The sequence below is a fragment of the Hippocampus comes genome, unplaced genomic scaffold (assembly GCF_001891065.2).
Source record: "Hippocampus comes isolate QL1 unplaced genomic scaffold, H_comes_QL1_v1.1 scaffold162, whole genome shotgun sequence".
NCBI classification, from domain to species: domain Eukaryota; kingdom Metazoa; phylum Chordata; class Actinopteri; order Syngnathiformes; family Syngnathidae; genus Hippocampus; species Hippocampus comes.
This window is the reverse complement of record NW_017806279.1, coordinates 329,289-347,660: the sequence shown is the minus strand read 5'-3', so window position 1 is coordinate 347,660 and position 18,372 is coordinate 329,289. Positions and strand designations below refer to the sequence as shown.

The 18,372-nt window shown below is 44.2% G+C and overlaps 1 protein-coding gene across 1 annotated transcript; it reads left to right on the top strand.

Annotated features, from left to right (window-relative positions):
• Window positions 1-544: 544 nt before the first annotated feature.
• LOC109508075 (chondroitin sulfate proteoglycan 4-like) lies at window positions 545-16,735 on the top strand. Its single transcript, XM_019857911.1, has 22 exons — window positions 545-749; window positions 2,324-2,487; window positions 3,319-4,410; window positions 4,494-4,886; window positions 5,005-5,123; window positions 5,211-5,319; window positions 5,419-6,744; window positions 6,927-7,019; window positions 7,303-7,794; window positions 7,858-7,992; window positions 8,207-8,395; window positions 8,477-8,659; window positions 9,306-9,482; window positions 9,870-10,068; window positions 10,153-10,284; window positions 10,943-11,118; window positions 11,208-11,397; window positions 11,961-12,132; window positions 12,223-12,601; window positions 12,681-12,833; window positions 13,670-14,251; window positions 14,816-16,735. The coding sequence occupies exons 1-22, from the start codon at window positions 686-688 to the stop codon at window positions 15,947-15,949; spliced, it is 7,653 nt and encodes a 2,550-aa protein (XP_019713470.1). The 5' UTR covers window positions 545-685; the 3' UTR covers window positions 15,950-16,735.
• The last annotated feature ends 1,637 nt before the right edge of the window (window positions 16,736-18,372 follow it).

The following is an 18,372-nucleotide window of genomic DNA, read 5'->3' as shown; positions in this document are numbered from 1 at the left end:
AAACGGTAACATGTTTTTTTTAAACCTTGTAGATATGCAATATAAATTGAACTTATAAAAATATCTATTCAGAAAAGAAAGTCAATGTTGCACACATGGATACTGGAATGATTGGAAGTGTATAAAATCACCAATACCCTCGTTTTTCACGGTTAATGTGGACCAGAATGTGAAAAGTGAAAACCGCGAGGTAGGACTCCCCCCTGCTCGTGTATGTGGGTACCAGCATGTTAAGACAAAGATTCCAACAGTACACATATGTACTTATTTTTAATTCTAAAACCTCATACAGTACATCAACGTTGCCTTGTGAGAGAGGAGAAAAGTCTGATTGGTGACGTAGAAGGCAGCCGAGTGACGATTGTCTGATGAAAAAAGAAACCTTGGACCTCTTTCAACTAATAAGACAAGATGAATGTCAGAGTGCGACCCATCACCATCGCTCCACGTGGTCATATGTGGCACTACATCTGCTGTCAGGAGGAGGATCTATGTGGCAGGGTGACATTCAGTCACAGGTACTTTTTTTTCTCCCAGGCAGTAATCCAAATCCATCAGACTGACAAGAGGCTGCCACTTGCTGAAAATAACATGCAAGGATATCAGTGATGGACTGCACTACAAAGAAGGAACATGTTACTTTTATTTTAAACTAAGTGGGTGTTTTTAAGGGCCCCAAGTAACAATGGGAAGGATGGCGGCTCAGCTGCTTCTGCTCCTGCTAATTTCCACAGGACAAGTTTATGCAGGTAAAGTGTTAGGGAAGCGTCATGTCTGGCTGACCTTTACTAAGTTTTGGATTGTGAAATTATGGAAAACATTGCATGTTTCTTGTATTTTGTGGTGGCTATTTATTTGTAATGCCCTTTTGCAATTCACATTCCTATGATTCCAGTCCATCTACAACATCAAATGCCATTGTAATCCTAAACACGTAATGAACAAGTTGCCCATGCTGCTTCCATTCATTTTACGACTGGGACCATAACCAGAACATGGATGCACTGGAGTTGTGCGTGCGTGTGCATTGGTACATTCCTAATACGGTAATCCATATCATAAAAGCAGATTAGCCAGAGACAGACAGACAGGAGTTTTATCAGCTTTATGACAAGCACGCTTGTCTCTGATATGCTCCCTGCATTACTGATAATCATTTTTATATCGTTATTTTTATTTGCTGATTGGCCTGGAGAAATCAGGGTTTTCCGTCCCAAAATGAGGAACGGAGGGTGCTTTTTCAACACCACCGGGTTAGCATATTTGCATCACAGAAAATTGTGCCATGGCAACCAATGAGTTCATCATGCATCTTGTTCAAAGTCAGTTGAGAAAGGCTCCAGGTAACCCACAACCATAGTGAGGACGAGCAGTAGAGAATAAGGATGAATAGATGTAAAGTCAGCCATGGAAATATAAAAGTAAATAGAGACTGAATGTGAATTTTATTTTCCAGAAGCAAGAGAAACATTTACTAAACTGTTTTAGTTCTGCCTTCTGAGCTTCTCCACACATTTTTAATTGAATTTAATTTCAGCCAAATCTAAAGCCACTCACACTTCCCTGACCCGCGTTCACAAAGTCTAATGGACAGCTCCGCTCTGATGATCACACTTTGGGTCAAAATTAATTTTATCCAAGACTGCATTCGTTTTTTTAAAAACGTGTTAATGTTACAACATTCTGTTTTATTCGGGTTGTCCAATGCCGTGATGGAAAACGACACAGCATCAAACTGAGATGTTTCGAATATTTTGGTAAAGTCATGAAATAGCTCTCAATATGATGGAGTGCATTTCTACACTGCAAGTGCAAAAATGAACATATTGTTAGTGTACTGTATATAGTGTTCAAGTTAAACTGTCTGCTTCTCCATCTCATCTTTAGAACCTATTAATGAGTCCAATTCAGGCCACAACCTCTGTCTGCTAATGGTCCAACCTCTCATTTGGGTCAACAGTGAAGCCTAATTAGCGTCAGAAAATATTTGGATGGCCCACACCAGAGTGCATTAGCTGCCGTTATTGAATTTGGATTGCAGGTACAAAGTGCAGAGTACACACGACATTGACAGGCCAGTCAATAGAGGATGGTGTCAGCAGTCGACACAGGGCATTAGCACAGTTTTTTGTTTTTAATTACTTGGTACTCAAATAACTAACAATGGTGTGTTGGCCTGAGCCTTATTCATTTATGTGTGTAACTGGAGCAGCAGGCACCTTCTTCATTACTGTACATTTACAAATGAATCCCTCCGCCCCAAAAAAAAAACACTGCAATGAATTCAAAATCAGTAACTGAACCATCTGTCACATCATTCCAGTGTCTTTCTATGGCAACAGCTCCATCCGTCTGCAGACAGTGGAAACATCTTTTCAAACCTCGCTCCGCCTCCAGTTTAAAACTTCTCGTCAGCAAGGCCTATTGTTTTTGGCGGCGGGGCCCAGTGACTTCTTGCTGTTGGAACTGACCTCTGGATGCCTCCAGGTGATTTACTGTGGTTCTGATTCGTACACTCTGTGTTGACATTTACTATCCTGAAGCTATGCGAAGAGGTGAGCTGGTGCAAGATTGCTGCTTCACTCACTTTTTTTTTTTTTCCAGAGCATGATTGCTTATGAGCAACGGGGTGGGGGGGGGGCAAAACCCCCTAAAAATGTCAAATCTCGATTTATGCATGATTCAATGTCGCAAACAATTTTGTTGAGTTCAATTCCCTCTCGGTGACAGACGATCATGGGTGTAATCAGCCTATTGCCCAAAGTCATTTGGAACATTCTCCCGCTCCCTGTCATCCTGAACAGGTTAAGGGGCATTGTAAATGGATAGAGGCATGCATTCTTTTTCTTTCCAAGTACAATATTGGAAAATGCATCAATGTCAACAAATGTGAGGAAAAAAAACTCCTCTCTGAAGAAAATGTATTGGGTTCCTCCATGCAACATCCCACATCGAAATCATTCAATATACTTTTTGCATAATCCTTTCAATGAATTGCGATGAAAACACAACCTCTCCAGCATTTTGTGATAAGTGTATGGGCAGCGCCCTGGTGTTGTGGGTAGCATGTCGACCTCACAGTAAAGAGGTTCTGGGTTCCAATTCAACCTAATGAGCGCTATAAATGTTTGATACAAAGTACGTGAGGTGCTCGGATGTGTTTAAACTCAATAACTCGTCATATGATGTCCAGTCACACTGTAGTTTTACTGTACATGTGTCAAGTGACATTACTTGTCTCGAGCCAAAATCAGTTTAGACAATGTCTCCTCTCTCTCTCTCACTGACAGTCCTTTTTCCCACCACTGTTCCCTTAAGGTACGCGTTGACCTCGGCTCAGGTGAGCGATCCCTGCGCTCAGAAAGGGGCGCCAGCCTCAGTGATCTGATGTGGCACTCTGTCGACGTCACTCACAACCATCATCGTGTCTCAATGACCGTGGACAGAAGTTCTCACACGAGAGTCCACATGCCAGGAACAGATGTGGAGCTCAGTGTGGACACCCTTTTTGTCGGCGGTGCACTGGGACTCAATCATCCTCAAATTGTTAACGTGTCCAGTGGATTTAGAGGTTGCTTAGATGAAGCTGTTTTCAATGAACTCAATCTTCTGTCCAGTTTGAGGCCTTATGCCAACTATGAAAGCGTCCATGAGGTGTCTCTGGGGTGCAGTCATCTGTTTTCTGCAACAGAACACGATGCCGTCCACTTTTTCAGCTCCAAAGCATTCATCTCTCTGCCACCATGGGAGTCCGAACAGGAAGTTGTATTTGAATGTGAGCTGCACCCGTCTGGGAACGAAGATGACGGTTTAGTTCTGTATAGTGCTGCTCTTCAGGGAGGTGTTGTATTAGAGATAAGAGGTGGGCACCTGGTCGCAGTAGTTGGAACTGGAGAGGGGAGTAAGACCGAGTTGTACTCGGATATAAAACTCCACGGCAACCACACGTGGTATCCAATCCGACTACACATACTACCCCACGCCGTACAACTTAAGATAGGTGAAGAGTTTCGACAGGCCAGTCTAAGTCCAGCATTGCACCTCCTGCAACTCAGAGGGCCTCTCTTTCTGGGGGGATTAGAAGACCAAACCTGGAGTGACGCAAGTCGAGCTGGACTTGGAAAGCTGATTGGCCGCGGAGTTTCTTTTAGAGGCTGCCTCCGAGAAATTAAAGTCAACGCTCAAAGAACCGGCCTCCCTCATGTGAGCATCTCCAGGGACATCACTGCAGGCTGTGCGATGGGACAAACATCGGATACCGTGTCTGACACCAGAGCAAGGCATTATGCTGAGTTAGATACTCTGAAGGCACGAGAGATAAGTGATACAAATGACTCCAACGTCCTGTTTCTGAGAAGCCTCGAGGTAGCAGAGGGAAGCTGGGCACCATTGGAACCCAAGCATATAAATGTACTTACCGATAACTTTTTCTGCCTTTCACTAATATATTAATCATATTACCATTCAGTAAAATAATCTGTCTAATCATCCAGGTGAATTTGGATTTCGCACAATTGGGCTTGCATCCATCTGAGTTCATGTTCCGTGTTGAGGAACAGGCAGTTCATGGCCACCTGCAGCTTGACCCCAGTCCTGAAGATCTCAAAGGGGGAGCTGCCCCAGTCCAGGGAAAGGAGACAGACCTGATTTTTAGCATGCTTGACCTCTGGCTGGGCCGAGTGATATACGTTCACAGCGGCTCAGAGGTTCTGCATGACTACTTTTTGTTCTCCATCTTCTCAAGCCACAACAAGGAACTTCCTGTGCATCTGCGGCAACATCAACTCTACCAATTTGACATCAGCATCAGTCCGGTTAATGATGCGCCCATGCTTAGCCTGCCGCAGGGAAATGTTTTTATTCTTCTTCAAAATACCACTAGGCAGGTAAGTTATGGATCAATTCCTGGACATTAAATAAAATGTCGAAAATTTTCATTCCTGAAAGGACATGTTGATTTGACCAAACTCGAAAGACTGAAGTGTTCCTCGACAATGTCACCAGCTAACAAGAGACTTGCTGAATGTATCAGACCCTGATAGCGGTAAAGCTGACTTGGTCTTCAGCTCCATGGGAAACTTCAACGAGGCCGGACATCTTGAACACAAAGATCACCCCAGCAGGTTGGTTGGATGATTAGTGCGGCTTTTCATTTCCGGATTGCCAGTCTAGCACAAAAATCGAGTGACATGATCGCATCGTTCCTCCAGGGCTATTAAAGTTTTCTCCCTGCATGATCTGGAAGAGGGTAAAATTAGCTTTGTCCACACTGGGGTCTCGACCTCCAGAATGGCACTTAGGGTCAGCGATGGTCAGAAGGTAAGTGTTGTAATCACTAAAAGAAAACGAATCATTGAGATTGGATGCTTTTTCAAATTGATTGTGCCTCACGGTTGTTCTGTTTCTGTCCTTTTTCAGTTCAGCACCACGGTCGTTTTGAGGATTCTTGCCGTGGAGCTTGAGCACAAGCTAGTGAACAACACCGGACTGGAAATGAATCAGGGCGAAGCGTCACTCATCACCATCAATCATCTTGCAGTGCAAGTTAATGTTGCTGATCAGCCTTTGGAAATTCTGTATAATATCACAGAGCTGCCTCAATATGGGGAGATCCAAAATTTACACTCAAGTGGTGAATGGAAAACAACAACATCCTTCTCTCAGAAACTTTTAGAAAAAGAACAAATCAGGTACCTCAGTACTTACCGTGGCCTCCAGACTCAGAATATCACGGACCAATTCCGATGCAAAGTCAGCATTGGTTCTTTGGCAACAGAGAAACTTGTGTTTCCCATTGTGATACGATGGATTCATTTTAAGGTCACAAGAAGCAAGATGGAAGTCAACGGTGTACTGAAAGCGGTTGTTACTCCCGAAGACTTTCATGTGATCACCAAGGGTGTCAAACTGAATGAGAGTGACCTCTATTTCAGACTTCTAACAGAACCCAAGAAAGGGCAGCTATTTCTCATTGATAAAGTTCTAAAAAAGGACTCGACTTTCAGCCAGAAGAATATCACAGATGGCTTAGTGACGTATGAATTGTTCGCGAAGCTGCTCAATGACACGAGAGACATTTGTAGCTTTCAGGCATTTTCCACGCTGGCCAACTCAACAAGCCATGACTTCAGAATTCACATCAGAGCCGAGTCAACTGACTTCACCATCGTAAATAAAGGCCTTTCAGTCGTGGAAGGTGGAAGTAAAGTCATTACGAAAAGTATTCTCTTCATTAACACAGTGAGTAACCGCGAGGTCCACTATAGCATTACGGCGCATCCAAGGCACGGCCAAATAAGAAGGACCAACCTCTCCAACTTAACCTCCATTGACAACAAAATTCTAGCTTTCACCAATCAGGATATCATTGAGGAAAAGGTGATGTATGTTCATGATGACAGCGAGACCAAGCAGGATTCCTTCGCTTTTCAAATTGTGGTTTACAAAACAACCAGACTCAACGGCAGAAAGGAGGAAAGAAACACAGTGGAACACACCGTAAACGTCTCCATCCAACTCGTCAATGATCAGCGACCTGTCAGGGTTGTTGATAAAGTTTTCCATGTGGCCCGAGATGGCCAGAGATTGGTGACTTTGAATGACCTTTGTTACCGGGACGATGACTCGGACTTTGAGGATGACTGGTTGGTGTACACTCGGAGGGGGATTCCGATGGGGGAGCTGGTCTTGGCCGGTGCACCCAATCACAAACTCTACGAGTTCACACAGCGAGATCTCAAGCAGGTTATTTGAATATTGTTGATTACAGTATATGGATACTTACCGACGTAAAGATTTTCTAAACTCTGTGTGTGTGTGTGCGTGTGTGTGCGCGCGTGTGTGTGCGGGTGTGTGCGCGTGTGTGTGCGCGCGTGTGTGTGTTTTAACGCTCACCTGTGTCATTTTTTTTTCTTTTGATCCCACAGAAAAATGTGCTGTTTGTACACAGTGGAGTCAGCTTTGGTCGTTTCGTCTTTTTTGTGTCAGATGGGAAACATTATGTTTCTACCTTAATGGAGGTAAAGTGTTTTTATTTTTTTAAGCTCAAGACCCAAATCAGTCATATGAATCACCCACTGTCCTGTATTTACCAACGTAAATATGCTGCCATAACGTGAAGAACATGGTCCACATGAGTTACAATGAAAAAGCATCAAGACCCCCCCGCCCCAAAAATTGTTTCTATGGCGATATAGATCTGTTAAATCAGACATAACATTTTATTCTGACAATTGGTGATCTATAAACCCCCAAGTTAGGTATATTATTTATTTGTACAAAAAATATCCTTCCCTGATGCAGGTGAAGGCGCAGGATCCTTACCTTGAAGTCCAGAACAACACAGGTCTCATGGTCCAGCAGGGCGGCATAACAACTCTTACCTCATATAACCTCAGCGTTTCCAGCAACCTGGACATCCGAGATCCGCAGCAAATCACGTTTGAGGTCTTCCTTCCACCCAAACATGGAGTTCTCCATTTTAAGGATGGCGAAGCTGCAGCAGTGCCAGGTGCCGTTTCATCATTCAGCCAGGAAGATCTGGAGATGAAGTTCTTGGTATATCACCATGATGGCAGCCATGAGTCAGCCGATGGTTTTAATATCACTGCAAGAGCAAGGGAGAAAAGCGGAGATGGAAGGTCGGATGATTGGCGGAGGGAGGTCCATCTGGACATTGGAGTTCAGATAAAAATCTACCTCGAAAGTCATCAGAGGCCACCAACAGTCCTCAACAATCATCCAGTGGTGGTTGCGGAGGGACACAATGTTTCCTTAAACAAGGGCAATTTAGAGGTAAATGAGTGGGTCTTGGAATGACAAGAAAACTTATTTTTCAGATTAACTATTTACCTTCAGGTGTTCCATGAGGACAGCCAGCCTTCAGAGATAATCTTCACCATCCAAAATCCTCCAACCCTCGGCTTCATCGAAAGGTTTTCCCCTGAGAAAAAGCGTCGGGCAAAAAATGGTGGACGGCAGCATCTCTTCCAGGTGCGCATAATTATGAACCTTAACTAACCTTAATCAAAGCTTTAGACAGAAGTGGAACAAAACCCGATATCTGCTCTTCTCAACAGCTACTAACAAAGCTTGTTTTAAATTTGACGCTCCGTAGGCGCTTAAAGTTTGACTTCACCATCTTCCATCAGACAATGAGATTGGTGAGTTAAAGCTCTCTAATTTGACTTGTTCTCCTGTAAATCAGGCATTCAGATGGCAGCCAACAACCTCTTTCACCCAGGAGGACATCAACAAGGGTTTGGTTATCTACCGGCAGAGGGCTACGGGAAGCAGCAGCAATGACTCTGTTCTGTTGGAGGCCACCAATGGGCTAACCAAGGTTGGACCCATTAGACTGGAAATTGATATTATTCCCAGACTGCTGCCACTAAAGGTAACAGTTATACAAAATGGAAGATGCGTCAGGGCTTGACCAAGCAACGGCATAATACTCAAGTCATGTTTAATTCTGTAGGTGTCTGACCTGACCTTGGATGAGGGGTCGTCCCTGCCGCTGACGCCTGACATCATCATGGTAGACAGTCATCACTTCTCAGTGATGAATTTCCTCTATCAGATTATTGTTCCTCCACGACACGGTCACTTGGAGCACATTCGGATCCCAGGAATGCCCATCACTGCATTCACGCACACTGAGGTAAGCGCAATTCTCCTCTAAGTCGAACATTTACAATCCATCTCGTTTCATTTAAATGGGGTTTGTGCTTAATTGAAATTAAAAATTTGTTAGAGACTATCGACACTTGTGTTCTTACCACTCTCAGTGTCCTGTGCATTGGTAGAAAATAGAAGTACAAGACGGAATCGAAGACACTTGGTGTTGACTAGGCACATAAAGATTTATTGTAAATGTAGCAATCGCAAATATTGAACATGTTCGACACTGACAATTGTTGGTAACTGTTTTATGAACAGATCAGGAAGGAGAAATGACTCTTAACATAGCCTACACCACTGCCTAACTAATCAAGATAATCTTTTCAAGCAGTGGTTCTTAACCTTATTCGAGGCACCGAACCCAACCGGCTCATATGCGCATCCACCAAACCCTTTGAGTCGGGTGTGTCTTAACCTCCTTGGCAGAGGCTTCGTCGAACCCCTGAGACTGATTCACTGAACCCCTGGGGTTCGATCGAACCCAGGTTAAGAACCAATGTTTTAGAGACATCCGATAATCGGGCCTTTTGTTCAAATGGAAGAGCGATCCTTCCATTCGGACAGATTATCCATGTAACCCGTTTTAGGGTTATTTTTGTCCAACATCACCAATTTGGATTTTCCAGGTGGAACGTGAGTACATTTCCTATATCCACGATGGCACTGACACAGTGAGAGACAACTTCACCATCATGGCGAACCAGACAGAGAACCAGAAGCACAGTCTTCCCTGCGTTGTCCATATCAATGTCATGCCTGTCAATGATGAGACACCTGTTGTTACAAGGAACCAAGGTCTGAAGGTAAGATGTACTGTAACAACCACAAAAAAAATCTACTTTTCAAGGAGTATGAGATCCTGCCCAATATACGTCCTGATGAACCCAAATTCTTTATGTGACTCCAACAAGAAACTTGAACCCAGACACAATCGGGACAAAGCTTCTTGGTATAAACTCTTTTCAACGTGTTATTTGCTTTCATTGGAGAATGTTTTTTTTTTCTTTCTGTTCATACACAATCACGAGTTCACCAAGGATAAGCCAGTCCAAATCGGAATGTGGTCGAAGCGAGAATGGAAACAATTGAAAGCAGAACTGATCAAATGGGAACACCGAACATGGTTCACAGTATTCCACCATACATCCCAAATGATTTCTCCTTGTAAATCCACATATTTTTATTCCCAGGTTTGGGTGGGTTCTGTGACAGAAATCTCCGTGGACGATCTAAGCGCGGAGGATGCCGACACTCCGCCCAAGTTGCTCGAGTTCATCGTCACACCACCCAGTAATGGCTACCTCACTCTAAGGAGTTTCCCCTCCAAACACATCCTGAACTTCACGCAGAGTCATATTGAAAATGGCCAGCTGGTCTTTGTGCACAGTGGTGAGACCCCCAAAAATTCAACGGATGTCTCAACTAAATTTCTTGTCGTGATGCTGCGGCGCTCTCTTTTCTTGCTGATTTTAGGTGCTTTGTCCGGAGGTTTCCACTTCCAAGTTAATGATGGAGTGAATTTTGCCCCTCGCCAGATCTTCAGCACTACGGCTCATTCTCTCGTGCTTATGCTCGAAAGGAACCGCCCACTTGAGGTGTACCCAGGTATATCAACTCTTGATTACAATACAACATTTGAAATATCTTACGATGGGGGAAAGAGGACTTGAGCCTGTTCGAGTGACAAAAGATGACATTTGGGAGATTCGACTCTTCATTGTATTTACAGATCAATGTAAAGTTCTCTGAATCATGGTTTACCCATCCATCCATCCATCCATCCATCCATTTTCCGATCCGCTTATCCTCACAAGGGTCGCGGGGGGTGCTGGAGCCTATAGCAGCCGTCTTCGGGCAGTAAGCGGGGGACACCCTGAACCGGTTGCCAGCCAATCGCAGGGCACACACAGACCAACAACCATCCGCACTCACTCTCACACCTAGGGACAATTTGGAGTGTTCAATCAGCCTGCCATGCATGTTTTTGGAATGTGGGAGGAAACCGGAGTACCCGCAGAAAACCCACGCAGGCCCGGGGAGAACATGCAAACTCCACACAGGGAGGCCAAACTTCTTCAGGTTTTTCAACCTATTTTAAGTAACAACTCAATAGAAGAATTTGAGGCCGCTGAAGTCAAAGAATGAATTGATGTTAGTTCTCAATCTGCCGAGAGTGCTATATCCTATTGAATCGTGTTTACATTTTCTTTATTACTTTTGTCTGAAACTCACTGTCTTTTATTTTATTTTTTTCATTTCACAGGTTCAGTGACCCCGATTTCTCAGCAAGAGCTTCAAGTGGTGACCAACGACTCAATTGATGTCGCAAAAAAACACACCGTGGAGTTTACAGTGACTGTTCCTCCGAAACATGGCCGCTTGCTCCGTCACATGCCTGACAACTCTACTCAGAACATTTCGAGATTCACACAGAGCATGGTGGTCACCGTTCATGAATTTGAATCTGGAACAAGGTTTCATTTTAATGTGTCAATCTGGTAAATTCAAGTTGTCATTTCATGCTTCAGGTGAATTCGGGGGTTATATTGTATGATCAGAACAAGCCAGATTCAGCGGGATGGTTGGCTGCGGACACATTTTCTTTCACTGTGTCTTCTCCTCCTGCCTCCCTCCCACCAACCACCTTCACAATCTTGATCTCCTACCAAGCAAACAACCGTCACAATCACCATGATACCAGACTCTCCAACAATGCAGGTAAACGCTGTCAGAAATAGCCACTAGTTACTCTGACCAACAACTTTGTACTCAATTGCAAGTATACTTTTCTTGTTTTTTTTTTTTTTGCGCTGATTCCTAATCTGCTCTCTTGTTTTTCTTTTTTTTTTAATCTAGCACATTAGGTTTTTTAATAACAACAACAATAACAAGATGGATTTTCTCTCAAACGTCATTGCTGTAAATTATAACGGGTGGTCAAATCTGTTTGGCTCAAACATAAACAAAACCTGAAAATATCTCAAAAACCTGACACACGAGAAAAAAAAAAAGGAAAGACATTTTTTAAATAAGTGCAAAAATATGTTTAGGGACACATAAAGCCATCTCTGATTTTTTTTTTTAAATGCCTTTGTCCAGTGTTACTGAACTCCTAATATAATTGTTTATCAACATGAATTTATATGACAAATATTTGTATGAAAACCACTTCTAAGCCATGAATATAAAAAACAATCAAATTAAAAACCAGTATGACAGTAACTGGATTCAAAGACAAATCTTTTCATTTAAATGACATTTAACTTTAGCGTGTCTCTCAGGTGCTGTGGTGTCAGAAGGTGGCAGGGTTACAATTGACCAATCGAAACTGGATGCCTCTAATCTCCTGGAGAAAGTGCCCAAGCCCCTCCAGAAAAGCCATCAGGTCGTTTACCGTGTTATTTCCCTGCCACAACACGGAGCTTTGTCAATCCAAGGACGCAATCTCACCAGGTTCCTTATTTCCTTCCTTCCTCAGTTTGAAGGCATCTGTTTCATTTGTGTACCGGAGTTCCGGTGTCTACATTTTTTTTTTCCTTTCAGAGACCAACCGGATTTCTCTCAGATCACTCTGAACAAGTCTGGCATCGCATACATCCACGATGACTCCGAGACCACGAGTGACAGCTTCACTTTTCAGGCCTGGGTGGCCCCTCTGGATGCCTCCTTGTCTTTATCTCCATCTCACTTGTCCGCTTTTCCCTCGGATTCCTCCTCGTTGCCATTCTATTCGGCCTCGTCCTCCCTTTCGCCGGTCGACTTGCTGCCTCCTGACCACGTCAAGGACAGCCTGACTGTGATGGAGACTTTTAACATCACAGTAACGCCGGTCAATGACCAGCCGCCATTGCTTAGGAACAGATCCCCGAGTATGAAAGTTGTAGTTGGGGAAAGAGTAGTTCTTGGACCAGAGAGTTTGCAGGTGGGCTCACTTTTGCGATGTTTGATACAAAATAAAATGAGTTGCACTCGCTGTATATTTTTTTCTTCTTCAACAATAGGTTGAAGATCATGACACCCCTCCAGAGGAGCTGCATTACCTTGTGATCAGCGAGCCCAACAACGGCTACCTGACACTGGGCGAAAGACCGGAACCTGTAACGTCTTTTACGCAGTATGATGTCAACCGCGGCCGGCTGCATTTTATACAGCAGGTAAAAAAAAAAAAAAAGTAAACTTTCCATCTTAATTGCCCATATACTGTATGTGCATAAGAAAGTCAATATTGTTTTCTTCAAAAACACAGTCTCCAGGTGTTTTGACAAATGTCTGTAAAATGCTTTTATCAAAATACTTCACTCTGAAAATGGCTCAAAAGCTTCACCAGGATTATCTTCCAAGCCATGGGTTCAGAAACTGTGTGGGGGCAGTTATTTCGTAAGATAGACTCACACTGTTACGTAACACTTGGACAGAAGTGCAGAACGGCTTCCACATGAACACATTTTTTTAAAAAAAAGAGGAAAATTGAAATTATTTCTGCTTGGGCATCCCTTTACAGCACAGGTGTCAAACTCAAGGCCCGGGGGGCAGATCTGGCCCGCCAAATCATTCTATGTGGCCCGCCGAAGCAATTGATGTGCATCAAACGTCATGTTTCTTGCTAAATATCAACAATGTAAATGGTCTTCACTTACAATGCTTTTAATCCCTCTTTTAAAATACATTTTAAAATGAATTTAACATTATTACTGGTCCCTGATTTCAAAACTACTCCTTCATTGATTTGTTGCGCATTTGTAATCTGAGACAACCATACATTTATTTGACTTCACACTGAACTTCAGTCAGAATGGCCCCCGAAGGAAACGCGAACTACAATGTGGCCCACGACAAAAATGAGTTTGACACCCCTGCTTTACAGTGACCTAACTTTTTGCATCCAAATTAAAAACTTCATTTTTCATATGTCCCATTGAACGTAATGCTTCTATCCTTGCTTTTAATTGATTTTCTTCTGTCTTTTTTTTTTTTGGCTTGCTTTCACCAGGGTGAGCCATCAACTGGAGTTTTCTACTTTAACGTCACTGATGGGCATCATCGTCCACTCTACAAACTGTTCAGTTTGGAGGTGATTAAGCCCTCCGTTTCCATTGTGAACAACACCGGCCTATCACTGGTTCAAGGCAGGACCGCAGTGATCCTGACGACCGACCAGCTGGCTGCTCAAACAAACAGTCGCACCGAAGCCAACATCACCTATACGGTCACCGCACACCCTCGTCACGGACGCATCGCAATCAACGACCAGGAAGTCATGACCTTCTTCCATGAGGATCTCCAATATGGCCGCGTTGTCTATCACATGACTGATCTTAGCGAGTCGGAGGACAGCTTTCAGATCTCCGTGTCGGCCTCGGCGCCGGGTGTCGAGTATGGAAACGTGAGTGCCCAGACGGTGAGGGTAGTAGTGCGACCTCTCATCTATCTGCGAGAACCAGTGAGAGTCCCCAGTGGCATTGCTGTGAAACTGGGGAAATCCATGATGGATGCTTCCGAACTGGCGAGAATCAGCAGAGTCAATCCGGTCTTCGAGGTTCTGTCCCCACCGAAACATGGGAAACTAGTTAAGGTATGGCTTCTTCTGAGCATATTGTTGTCACTTTGCATACTTGCACCACTTAGTATTCATTCATTCATTCATTTTCCGATCCGCTTATCCTCACGAGGGTCGCGGGGGTGCTGGAGCCTATTCCCAGCTGTGTTCGGGCAGTAGGCGGGGGAAACCCTGAACCGTTTGCCAGCCAATCGCAGGCCACACATAGACGAACGATCCATTCGCACTCACGCTCACACCGAGGGACAATTTGTAGTGTTCAATCAGCCTGCCATGCATGTTTTTGGAATGTGGGAGGAAACCGGAGTACCCGGAGAAAACCCACACAGGCCTGGGGAGAACATGCAAACTCCACACAAGGAGGCAGGAGCTGGAATTGAACCCGGTACCTCTGCACTGTGAGGTCGACACACTCACCACTGGACCACTGGGCCGCCCCAGATATTACATTTCTAATTTTGGTATGGATTTTGGCAAGGAACATTAATTAAACACCCAAGATTTGCACATAAAATAACCCTGAACTGGTCCCAGCCTGTCATAAAAGCCACTATCTTTGCTGTGCCTGCATGTACGCAGATGTCATATGACCCCAACGGAGCCCCAGAAGTCCTAAAGTCGTTTACGTTCCGTGACGTGGTTCAAGGACGAGTTGCCATTGAGGAGACACTGAGCGACAACGACGGTCCACTCCCGAAGAACAAATCCGTGCTCGTGACGTCTCGAGGCCACGCCCCTGCCACGCCTCTCAATGATTCATTCGTCTTCATGTTGAAAGCGGGAAACGTCCAGCCGGCCAAAGGTGAGCTTCACTTCACCATTTTACCCCACCACCAAATGCGTCATGGCCTGCCTAGCTCGAAAAAAGCGGACGGTGTGAGGAGTGAACATAAGATGACGCGCCTGCCCACACGGAACAAGACCACCACAGCAGGAGGTATAGGAGGGGCGGGGAAGGGAGCCCCGACATCCGGCAGGGCAGAAGTGGATTTACACCCTCACATACTGACACCCAAGAACCACAATAAGACACACCATAGACAGAGACTTCACCACCGCACAGCAAATCACAAGCGGGGTGGGAGTCATGGCAGCCGGTCAGGGAGTGATGTGGATGAACCAATGTGGCGACGCGGATCCCCAGCGCAGACTCGCCCTCCCTCCGAGCCAGAACACGGTCCAGCAAAGCCTCCTGACACCCGTCCCGTTCACGTGGAGGTCCTCCCTCGACCCGCCTCAGACCCTCTACTCATCATCCTGCCGCTGCTGGCCTGTTTGTTCCTCATCGTCATCCTCGTGGTGTTAATTCTGGTGTTTCGACACAGAAAGGAAAAGCAGGCCAGGATGCGTCTTCTTCAGGAGCTGGCCGCGTTGCACTTACCCACCGAGGGTAGCCCATACTTGGGCCGGCCGGAGCAAAGCGTGGCCGTGCCGTCCGTGGTGGTCACCCCGCTTGGTGCTGCCAGTTGTCCCGCCTCACCTCGGGTACCAGAAGGCCCCAGGAGGCGGAGTCTGGCCCCTGGCATGACCTTCTGGGGGCCATTTGATGCTGAAGCTACAAGCAGTGATGAGAATATGAGAGGTTGTGAAAGTAATGAAAGAGAGAGAGTTTTTGGCAGAAATTCATTACCGCTCATCTCTGTAGAATTCAAGACCTCTCGCAGGTCTAAATCTCCCACTCCAATGCTGAAAGACGACCAGTATTGGGTTTGATTGAAGTATGGTGTTCCCTTATTTGCTGAATTTGGCGAGGAATATTTCCTCTTGAGCTTAAAAACTCACCTATTTGCTGTTTCTGCGGTCAGGTCAAATACTTGTCTAATATACAAGTACAGTGCTACTTTGGCGCCATAATGACTTCTTGCTGCCAAAGAACTAAGTAAGAGGAGGAGCTTCATTGTCAGGCCAAAGCACTGTTGAATAGAAAAGTAGTGATCCCCATCATCTTGTGGGCCCGATCAACAATTACAATCCTTTGTTGGGAAAGTGTCAATTTACTATTCGTGGCAGTGCTCCATCCCCATCCCCTGTGGAATATGAAGCAACAGGTTACTGGGAATCAAAACAAACTGTGCCTTCGAGGTGTACACTTTGCAGTATTGAATAAGACACATGTAATTTATGCATGTTTTCAAGATGTGTATTCATTCTGTTTGCTTTAAAAACATTAATTTTCCTCTCATGCCATGTAGCCCAAATCTTACAAACAGCTCTCAGTATGATGCGGTGCAGTTAACCACAGTTGCACACTACAACCGCAATAATAAACAAAATATTCAGTTTGTATTTGTTCTTGAGCATATTTTAATTGTATATTGTATTTGTTTTGTTGTATTGGTTTGTCCATCTGAACAGGTTATCCTATCGAGGGTCAGTTTAGAAATATCCATCCATCCATTTTCTAATCCGTTTATTCTCACAACGGTCAACGAAGATGAACAACCAACCGCACTCACACTCACACCTAGGGACAATTTAATGTGTTCCATAAACCCGCCATGCATGTTTTTGGAATGTGGGAGGAAACCGGAGTACTCGGAGAAAACCCACACAGGCATGAGGAGAACATGCAAACTCCACACTGGAAGGCCGGAGCCAACCCTGCACCTATGTACTGTGAGGCCGACGTGCTAACCAGTTGCCCACTGTGCCACCCCAGTAGAATATATCCAGATTAAATACATCCTATACATCGCTTATTTTTGAGCCATAATCGTCCTAATAATATGAAATGATGTAAATCCTAACTTTATTTTTTTTCTCACCTAAATTTACTTTCTGCAAAGCTTTTTGGTTGTACTGTAACTACTGTTTGACAAGCTCTCATGTTGACCTCCCTTGCTAATTCAATGTTTTTTTTTTTTTTTTTATCAATGCACGTTGAAATGTTAACGTTCTTTCCTCATTTAATGCTCACGTCTGTTACCATACACTATAACTGATTTCTTTTTTTTGGAAATAAAAATGTACATGCTGATTTTATATCCAATGAGTCTATGCTCTTTTTTTTTCTTCAGCTCTTCAAAGAACATGAATATTTTATCAGTTTCCATTCGACTCTATAGAGTTTGTAAAACCTACAGGGCGTTTAGCCTGTTTCCAAACATGGAATAAAGTCCAGTGATTTCTTTTTTTTGGAAATAAAAATGTACATGCTCATTTTATATCCAATGAGTCTATGCTCTTTTTTTTCTTGAGCTCTTCAAAGAACATGAATATTTAATCAGTTTCCATTCGACTCTATATAGTTTGTAAAACCTGCAGGGCGTTTAGCCTGTTTCCAAACATAGAATAAAGTATTGGGAAACACAATCGTGATTTCTGAACGGCGCATTAAGCGTCGCCCAAGTGGACGGCATTGCTCGGTGCCAATGTGCCTCAAATTTTCCAATCATAAAAATAAAAAATGCTATGTGAAATGTTTTTCTGTTTTTGTAATGCTTTGACATGACAATCACTGGTGTTAGTATGGGGAAATTGCGCCCCCTTGTGGAGATACGTAACAGAGCTGCCGAGTGTTGTTGGAGGTCTTCGTAAATCAAGGTAAGTATAAGTTACGGGGAAATGGAGGGGCGGGGGTGTGTCATAGCCACCAGGTAGGCAATTTTAAAAGCAAATGAGAAGAAGAAAAGATCACAGGGTGCAGATGTGAAGACAGCAGGGTCCCATTCAAGGTAGGACCGCTGAAAAAAGTGAATAAAATATCCACTCTTGAGATGGTGGCGAGCGTTATGCACACTGTAGCGATTGTTAACTTTAAAATGATATTCAAATGGGACGATGGAAAACAGTTTTTACTTGCTTGTGTCTCTGCAGCGTCTGCCCAATCAAGTGTGAAATTACTCAACGAAGTCATTTTTTGTGAGCTGACGATGCCAGGAAACGTGTCTTTTAGCAAGACATTTAAATTTTGGCCACGATGTGATGTCACAGGGGAGTGTTTGTGTTTGGCAATGTGTATGTGCACACGTAGAGCTGCACACGAATTGACTAGTTTAATTTTAGCGTTTTGGTGGTGAAGCACTGTCTCCACTAGTAAAAATACGGTGGATGCTTTCCATTTCTTTATGGGAAGACGCACATTTGCTCTGGCACACTTACATGAGCACACCCTGTAGTTGAGAGCAGGGCGGGGT

Coding starts and splice junctions, on each gene's coding strand:
- LOC109508075 (XM_019857911.1), top strand. CDS start 686: ATGGGAAGGATGGCGGCTCAGCTGCTTCTGCTCCTGCTAATTTCCACA. Junction 4,887..5,004: donor TTCAAAATACCACTAGGCAG/GTAAGTTATGGA, acceptor CAATGTCACCAG/CTAACAAGAGACTTGCTGAA. Junction 12,133..12,222: donor CAAGGACGCAATCTCACCAG/GTTCCTTATTTC, acceptor TTTTCCTTTCAG/AGACCAACCGGATTTCTCTC.